At 41.6% G+C, this 8157-nt stretch overlaps 1 protein-coding gene across 1 annotated transcript; it reads right to left on the reverse strand.

Moving 5' to 3' along the window:
- Positions 1 to 4191: 4191 nt before the first annotated feature.
- Positions 4192 to 7946, reverse strand: LOC311090330 (putative myosin light chain kinase; the record flags this gene model as incomplete). Its single annotated transcript, XM_084125592.1, has 6 exons — positions 4192 to 4202; positions 4304 to 4433; positions 4683 to 4724; positions 4905 to 4999; positions 5827 to 6039; positions 7859 to 7946. The coding sequence occupies 6 exons, from the start codon at positions 7944 to 7946 to the stop codon at positions 4192 to 4194; spliced, it is 579 nt and encodes a 192-aa protein (XP_083981718.1).
- Between the last annotated feature and the right edge of the window lie 211 nt (positions 7947 to 8157).

Genomic DNA, 8157 nt, shown 5'->3' on the forward strand with positions numbered 1-8157 from the left:
TTGCACAGCACTTACAGTGACCCTCTCCGGGAGGAAGAGTTGGGCCAGTGCAACATCCTTGTAGAGCCACCTCCCCCCACCAAGGAGTTTGACAGCAGGGAGCCACTGTTGAAAGAAGTCCAGGAGGTTGTGCGTAAGGCACGATCTAGCTCTGCCCCTGGACCAAGTGGAATCCCATACAAGGTCTACAAGAACTGCCCCTTGCTACTCAGGCGACTCTGGAAGATTATTCGAGTCATTTGGAGAAGAGGAAAGGTGGCACAGCAGTGGAGATTTGCTGAGGGAGTCTGGATCCCCAAGGAGAAAGATTCCAAGAAGATCAATCAGTTCAGAATAATCTCATTGCTGAGCGTGGAAGGCAAGATCTTCTTCAGTATAGTAGCAAGGCGTCTGACCAACTTCCTCTTAACTAACAACTACATAGATACATCTGTGCAAAAGGGAGGAATTGCTGGAGTCCCAGGTTGCTTAGAACACACGGGAGTGGTGACTCAGCTCATCCGGGAAGCTCGTGAACACAAGGGAGACCTCACAGTACTGTGGTTAGACCTAGCCAACGCATATGGCTCTATCCCCCATAAGCTGGTCCAGACCACCATGACCAAGCACCATGTGCCACATCACATTGCAGATCTGATCTTGGATTATTACAACCATTTCAGGATGCGAGTCTCTGCAGGAGGTGTGACATCAGATTGGCACAAACTGGAGGTGGGAATAATCACAGGCTGCACCATCTCTGTGATCCTATTTGCGGTGGCTATGAATATGATTGTCAAATCGGCAGAGCCTGAGTGTCGGGGGCCCCAAAGCAGAGGAGGGGTCCGCCAACCGCCAATTAGAGCATTTATGGATGACCTGACAGTCACCACAGAGTCAGTGCCAGGAGGCAGGTGGATACTCCAAGGGCTGGAAAAGCTCATGCGGTGGGCTCGGATGGAGTTCAAACCAGCCAAGTCCCGTTCGCTAGTGCTGAAGAAGGGCAAGGTCACGGACAGTTTCCATTTCAGCATCAAAGGGGCAAAGATACCATCACTGTCAGAACAGCCGGTGAAAAGCTTGGGCAAGGTTTTTGACAGCAGCCTCAGAGACTCCGCATCAGTCCAGTCAACCTGCCAGGAGCTGGACAGCTGGTTACGAGCAACAGACCGTTCTGGCCTCCCCGGCAAGTTTAAAGCGTGGATTTATCAACATGGTATCCTGCCAAGAATACTCTGGCCGCTACTTGTGTATGAGGTTCCCATTTCCACGGTGGAGACCTTGGAAAGGAAGGTCAGCAGCTGTCTCAGGAGATGGTTAGGGTTGCCCAGGAGTCTCAGCAACATCGCCCTCTATGGAAACACCACAATGCTCCGGTTGCCTCTGAAATCCCTGGAAGAGGAGTTTAAAGTGACTCGGACACGTGAGGTGCTGATGTATAGAGACTCCAACGACCCAAAGGTGGCCCAGGCAGGAGTGCTGGTGAAGACAGGGAGGAAGTGGAGCGCCCAAGCCGCTGTGTTGGATGCACAGGCTCGACTGCGGCATAAAGAGCTTGTGGGAGTGGTGGCCCGAGGCAGAGCAGGCTTGGGGATGTTCCCAACACCTCCTCGACATAAAGAGGTGAAGGGGAAGGAGAAACGCAGCCGAATACAGGAAGAGGTCAGAGCTGCTGTGGAGGAAGGAAGGACAAGCAGAGCAGCTGGAATGGGGCAACAGGGGGCCTGGACCAGGTGGGAGCATGCCATGGACCGCAAGGTCACCTGGACGGAGCTCTGGCAAAGCGAGCCGCACCGCATAACCTTCCTGATTCGGGCAGTGTACGACGTCCTGCCTAGCCCAGCAAACCTCTGTACGTGGGGAAAAGCAGACACACCAACTTGCCAACTGTGCCCAGCTCGTGGAACGCTGGAGCACATTCTGAGCTCCTGCCCAACAGCGCTCGGCCAGGGTCGTTACACTTGGCGTCACAACCAGGTGCTGAAATCTATTGCAGACACCATCAGCAAAGAGATCAGCAAAGGCGGCCGAGGGAGCAACACCACTCGCTCAATTGCATTTGTTAGGGCAGGAGAACAGCCACAAGCAGGGAGGAAGGCACCAGCAGGGATCCTGGCATCAGCCAAGGATTGGAAACTATCTGTGGATTTGGAGAAGCAGCTGAAATTTCCCCAGCACATTGTCAGCACAACTATGAGGCCAGACATCATTCTAGTCTCAGAGAGCACCAAGAATATAATCATCATGGAGCTGACCGTGCCATGGGAGGACCGCTTGGGAGAAGCCCACGAAAGAAAGATGACCAAATATGAACAGTTGGTCACAGACTGCCGAGCACAGGGCTGGAAGGCGAGATGCATGCCTATCGAGGTTGGCTGCAGAGGATTTGTGGGGCGCTCCCTCCACAAAGCCTTTACTGCGCTGGGCATTGCAGGAACAACAAGGAGCAGGGCCATCAAGAACACCACCGATGCAGCCGAGAAAGCCTCGAGATGGCTCTGGATCTGTAGAGGAGCACCATGGGGGCAAGCGAGTGCTACCTGAACACAAGTCGCGGTCTGATCAGCCGTGGCTGGGTCGCCTGGGCGAGGGTGTCTGATGTTGAAAGACCCGAAACACCCGAGGACCCCAGGTTACATCACTGATGATGTGTTCAGGTGCATCTGAAGATGTGTTTCAAGAAGGTGGGAAATTTACAAAATATCTTCATGGAACATGATCTTTACTTAATATCCTAATGATTTTTGGCATAAAAGAAAAATCTATAATTTTGACCCATACAATGTTTTTTTGGCTATTGCCACAAATATACCCGTGCAACATAAGACTGGTTTTGTGATCCAGGGTCACAAATGTAAAAAAAATTCGATTCGTGGCGTTTGAGAATCGATTTTGAATCGACCACATTTTAAAAAACGATTAATCGAAAAATCAATTTTTTGCCCAGCCCTAGACAATACTATTATAGTATTAAAATAATAGACAATAAAATAAATGGAGTTTCTCCATCTAAAGTCATTAGAAATTAGAATATTTAAACCAGAAAACAGAATTATGCCTAATTATGGCAAGTCAGAAAGAAATCCTTTACAAATCCATCAGAATTTAAAAAAAAGCAAATCTAAAAATTAATCGGAGTCTGAAAGTAGAAGGACTGATTCAGAAACATCAGGCTGAAACGGACATGAATCAGAGTGGTTATAACTAAACTAGAGACTCACCGTCTGTCGTGTCTGGTGTTTTAAACCAGTCATGAGCTAAAATGTTACTTAAGATGATCCCTGACTCTTTGTCATGAAGTTTCTGAAGTAGATCCAGGCATTCTGTAGAAGTTTTCAGAAGAGAGCTGATTAGTCCAGTTTGATTTTGAGATTTGATTTTTAGTTTATGTAAGGTAATATTGCTGTTAATCAGCGGAGGGTTTTGTTGTGCCCAGGAGTAAATAAAAAAGACATGAATTTTCTTTTATTCCACGTGTTCTTAAGCTGTTTTATAAAAAAATTAGGTTTTTTTCTATGAAGCCTGATGTATTCCAGTTTTTTGTGCATCTGTTTTACTCTACCTGGTTGGTTGGTTTATTTTTATTTATTTAAATGAGGTATATAAGGTTGCCTTGATTATGTGTTCTGTTTGATACATTTCAGGGTTTTGTTATTCAATATCCTGCCTTGTCAAACTCTAAATAAAACTAAACTAAACTAAACTTAATATGTCATTCTCTGGATTCATTGCTAAACATTCACTGTCAATCCGCTGTGTTTTACACTTTGCTTATTTGTCATCAAGGTAATTTTACTGTCACTTGTGTAAGAGCTTTACATGTTTTCAAGCAATGCTATTTCCATTTCGTTCTTGTTTTTGGTCTCACCTTTGGACAAGCTTGTATTTTTCCAACAAAGCAATCCTCCTTTGACCATCCCCTTCAGCACACGGTATAAGCCTTCATTTGTTGCCATTAAAGCATCTGTTCTCTTCAGTGCTCTTTCTGGATGCCGGAATCTACCCTCCATTGCTGTAAGGAGTAAGGTTTCAGTTTTTAGTAAAACGCCCTTATTTCCTGTGCATAATAAATCAGTGACTTGTGCTCGAAAAGCAAACTCACGTATTTCAATGAGGGACAGTGCTTTGAAAAAGCTGGTTAACTTGATCTGCATGGTGTATGAGTTGATGAGTACTTTCTTCAGGCTTATGTCATTATGATAAACACCCTGTTCACTGCAGTACTGTAACGCAGCGACGAGTTTCTGCATGATGTCTTTTGCTTCTGCTTCAGCCAGACAACCTCCTTTTCTTTTGATGAAATCACACAAGGTTATGGCGGTACCTGGATGTTCCATAATTAAGATGTCGTGCTCTTCCACGTCAAACCATTCATATAACTTTACGACATGGTCGCTATGTTCCACCATCCGCATTATAGCTGCCTCTCGACACAAAGGTCTGGAATCCCCAATCTAAAAGAAGAGATTGACAAAAGGGTTAGTTGACTCCTAACCTCAAACCTCCTTACTAAAGAGTGAGGGAAATTCAACAAGAATAAATTAACTTTACATGTACTTTACAACTGACGCTTCAAGGCTTTGATTGTCTATTTCAGTTTTTTCTTATGCTGTCTACATATAGAATTATCAATTACCGAATAACAATTTAATAAATGATTCTTACTAGTAATTTTCATGGAGAATAAAATCATGACAACTTACTTGGAAATCAAACTGGCATTTCTTAACAAATTTGATGAGCACCTGAAAAAAAGGAGAAAATAATTGTAAACGTAAGTGAACTGATTCATTTTTGTTGTTTACATGATAATCTACAATCTTTTTTAAAACATGTTTTGATCAAAACTGTAAACACTGATGTTTATGTCAGGACTCGAAAGACAAGAGGCAAAATTTTTGGTGTATCCAGAAAGAGCAACATACATGTTCGCCATCTGATCTTCGAATTCCTTCATGGACAATGCCATGGGGTTTCGATGACAGTTTCTTTCCCACTTCATAAAGAGAGTCAAAGGATCCTGAAAAACACACAACAGCTTATGACTAAACACACCTGTGTAGATCAGGCGAGGAGGAACCAACCAGTGTGAAGATCACAAATAAAATCAGTAAACAGGCTGAAATTGACACACATGGATAATTAGCAGGTTTTGCATTTAAGTTCACTAGTGCAAAATGCCCGTGCAAAATCAGTTTTTGTGTGTGTTTTTAGTAATTGTTGGTTTGGTGTGATTGAATGCTCATTGTTACAATTACACAGCAAAAGTTCAGTGACATTTTTATTTGTGCATGGTAGAAAGCACACAGTGAACTCCAAGAAAAAGCTATGCTTGAGCAAACAGTTTGTGAAAAGGCAACTACAAATGATGCCCGTGAAAGAGACTGTGAACGCATTGAATAGGATATGTTTAGTTGGTGAATAGCATAGGCTACTATTACACAGTAGTGATAATGTTAAGCGCACCAGAATGAAATATAATATTCAGAAGTAAACAGCATAGCTGACATATAGATTCAGTTTACATCCACAAATGAATAAGCGTGTCGATTCAGGGAGCAGTGCAAAGTGCCCGTGCAAAATCAGTTTTTGTGTGTGTTTGGTTTCTTGGTAAAGAAAACACATTTTTACTCAAATTAATCTAAATGGATTTATCACGTTTTGGAACCAAACTATAATATTCAGAAGTAAACAGTGTAGCTGACTGAGTGTTTATGTCAGAATGTTTATTTTTAAACCACAACCTTCTTGGGGCTTCTTGACCGATACAACTCTCTAATGTCAGAATGTTTATTTTTAAACCACAACCTCAGAAACACTGACCGACAATGTCCTAATTTCATTTACCTGTTGGGTTGATCTTCACAGGTCCATCTCTTGGGCTACTATCTGTGGCTGGAGTCGGCTCCTTGGTGGGTGTTTGTGGACAATCCTGCAATAACACATCAGCGCTGGTCGAAGTTTGTGTGTAATCATCAACCATTGGCTCAGTCTCTGGCACATCTGTGTCTGGAGTCGGCTCCAAGGTCGAAGTTTCCATTTCCTCAAACTGCATGTAGCCTAAGGAAAAATTAAATCTAACATCAGAAACATCAGGCTGAAACGGAGTTAGTAAGTTACCTATGATCACGCGCGTGAACTCGACAATCGACTACTGTGGACTTCGACCGAAAACAGGAAGTAAATACAGGTATGTGCGCTGGCTGAATTAACATCACTTTTATTCATATCTTTCACATCTACTGCAGTCAGAATGACCCGCGTACACTCCGAAGGAATCACTCACATGACCTGTGCACTTGTAATGACACATCAAGGATGTTAAGAGGCTAAAAGCAGGTTTAAAACTTGCCCCATTTACCGGTAAGTCAACAGGGTGCAAATTTTAAAAAGAGGATAACACGGTGTAGGCAACACCGATTTTTTCGTTGTTCTCTGTATTGACAGCACTCCAAATTTACAAAAAAATGAGCTCAATGTTAAAATTGACCAGAGTTCTCCTTTAACTAATGTTAACAAATACAACTTTTAATACAAATTTTAATAATGTTTTAGTAAATGCTGAAATATTAACTAAGATTAATAAATGGTGTAGAAGTGCAGTTCATTATTAGTTCATGTTAACAAATTAAACTAATGAAACCTTATTGTAAAGTGTTACTGATTTCATGATAGCTAACACTTTAATGAATACATAGCCTACATAAAATTTATAACATCAACATTACTAAACATGAATTTCTCATATTTACCTACTTGATTCTCTGTTTTGTTTGGTAAAGTAAATCATATTTAGTAATATTATCATCATTTCCCTATTTTTGTTTGATGTGTTATGCATTCTAATTGTATCAACATCTTTTCATTGGTATTGGTAATGAAGAGAGGCTCTCTGACCGACTGCTGCCCTCCATCGAGCGAGATATTACAAATGATTGTGAGGAAGTCATTAAAATAGCCTATATAAAAACACAACAGACAGACGGGTACTGCTTTAAATACAGTTTTTAACGTTTTTAAAAAAAGTGCCCTTTTTGGTCCTTCTGCCCAAACAAACATAAAACATTCCGACTAAAACAAAATCTCAGAGCATTAGCTATAAAATGGAGTTTGCAAGCCTATGAACAGTGGAGGAAAACTAGCACTGGCTTTTGGGTAATAGATAAATAAATATGTAAAAAAAAAAAGCTCAGTTGAAGTTTTTCGATAGCTACTACATTAAAAACTACTAGCCTAACTGATAAAGTTCACACATTATTTAAAACAAGTGAACAGTCAGTAATAAAATAAGAACAAATACACAAATTACAAGCAGAGATGAATACTAAATGACAAAGTTTACAAAGTCTAACAGTATATTCAGGTAGCCTACAGAAATTAATAATTCAACTTAAATGTAAAATAACACTATTTGTCACTGTATAAATTAAATATAGTTTAATCTTTGTTAAAGCTGTATTTTATTGTTTTATTTATATCAATGACACAGAAAACAGCAATATTAAGTGTGTGCTGTCACTTTAAGACTATGGACCGAAAAAAAACTGACAAATATCCGTTTCTTTCTCAGATGTTATTGTTCACATATGACATAAACGAGAGAATACTTGTCGAGGCGGTCATTAGGCCGGTATTTTGACAATTTTGTGTTTATGTGTCCGTTATGTGTCCGTATGATGGTTAAATTTAGCAGTTAATCCGCGAATCACATGCGTTACTGGCGAACCAAATCTAACGTTAGTGCGATCCGTGTTAAATATCATTGGCAGAATTGTACAAATGCAGGATTAGATCGCGTGGTGGGGTTGAATCGAGATTGCGATCTTTTAACGATTAATCGTGCAGCTGGGACAGTTATTTCTGCATGTTTAGCAGCTACCTGTCATGTTCTCCGCAGGCTCGTCTGGGCTGAAGATGGCGTCTGCCACATTTAACACAGCAGCGCTGGCCCAATTTAACATTTCCATCGTGTCGACTATTGTTTTATATCTAGATAATCCGTTTGTACACTGTATTTAATTAACTTTACTGTATTTGTCTGTAAACTGTCTGTGTGTTTACTTTTCACTATTACCCGCCTGTGACATCATGAACAGAACTGGCGCGCATGTGACGTCACAGAACCCTTCAAGGTCGAAGGTCGAAGCTGCTGCCAAAGCTAGTTCACACTACAGGATT

This window comes from Abramis brama, assembly GCF_963993115.1.
Source record: "Abramis brama genome assembly, chromosome: 10".
Lineage (NCBI taxonomy): Eukaryota > Metazoa > Chordata > Actinopteri > Cypriniformes > Leuciscidae > Abramis > Abramis brama.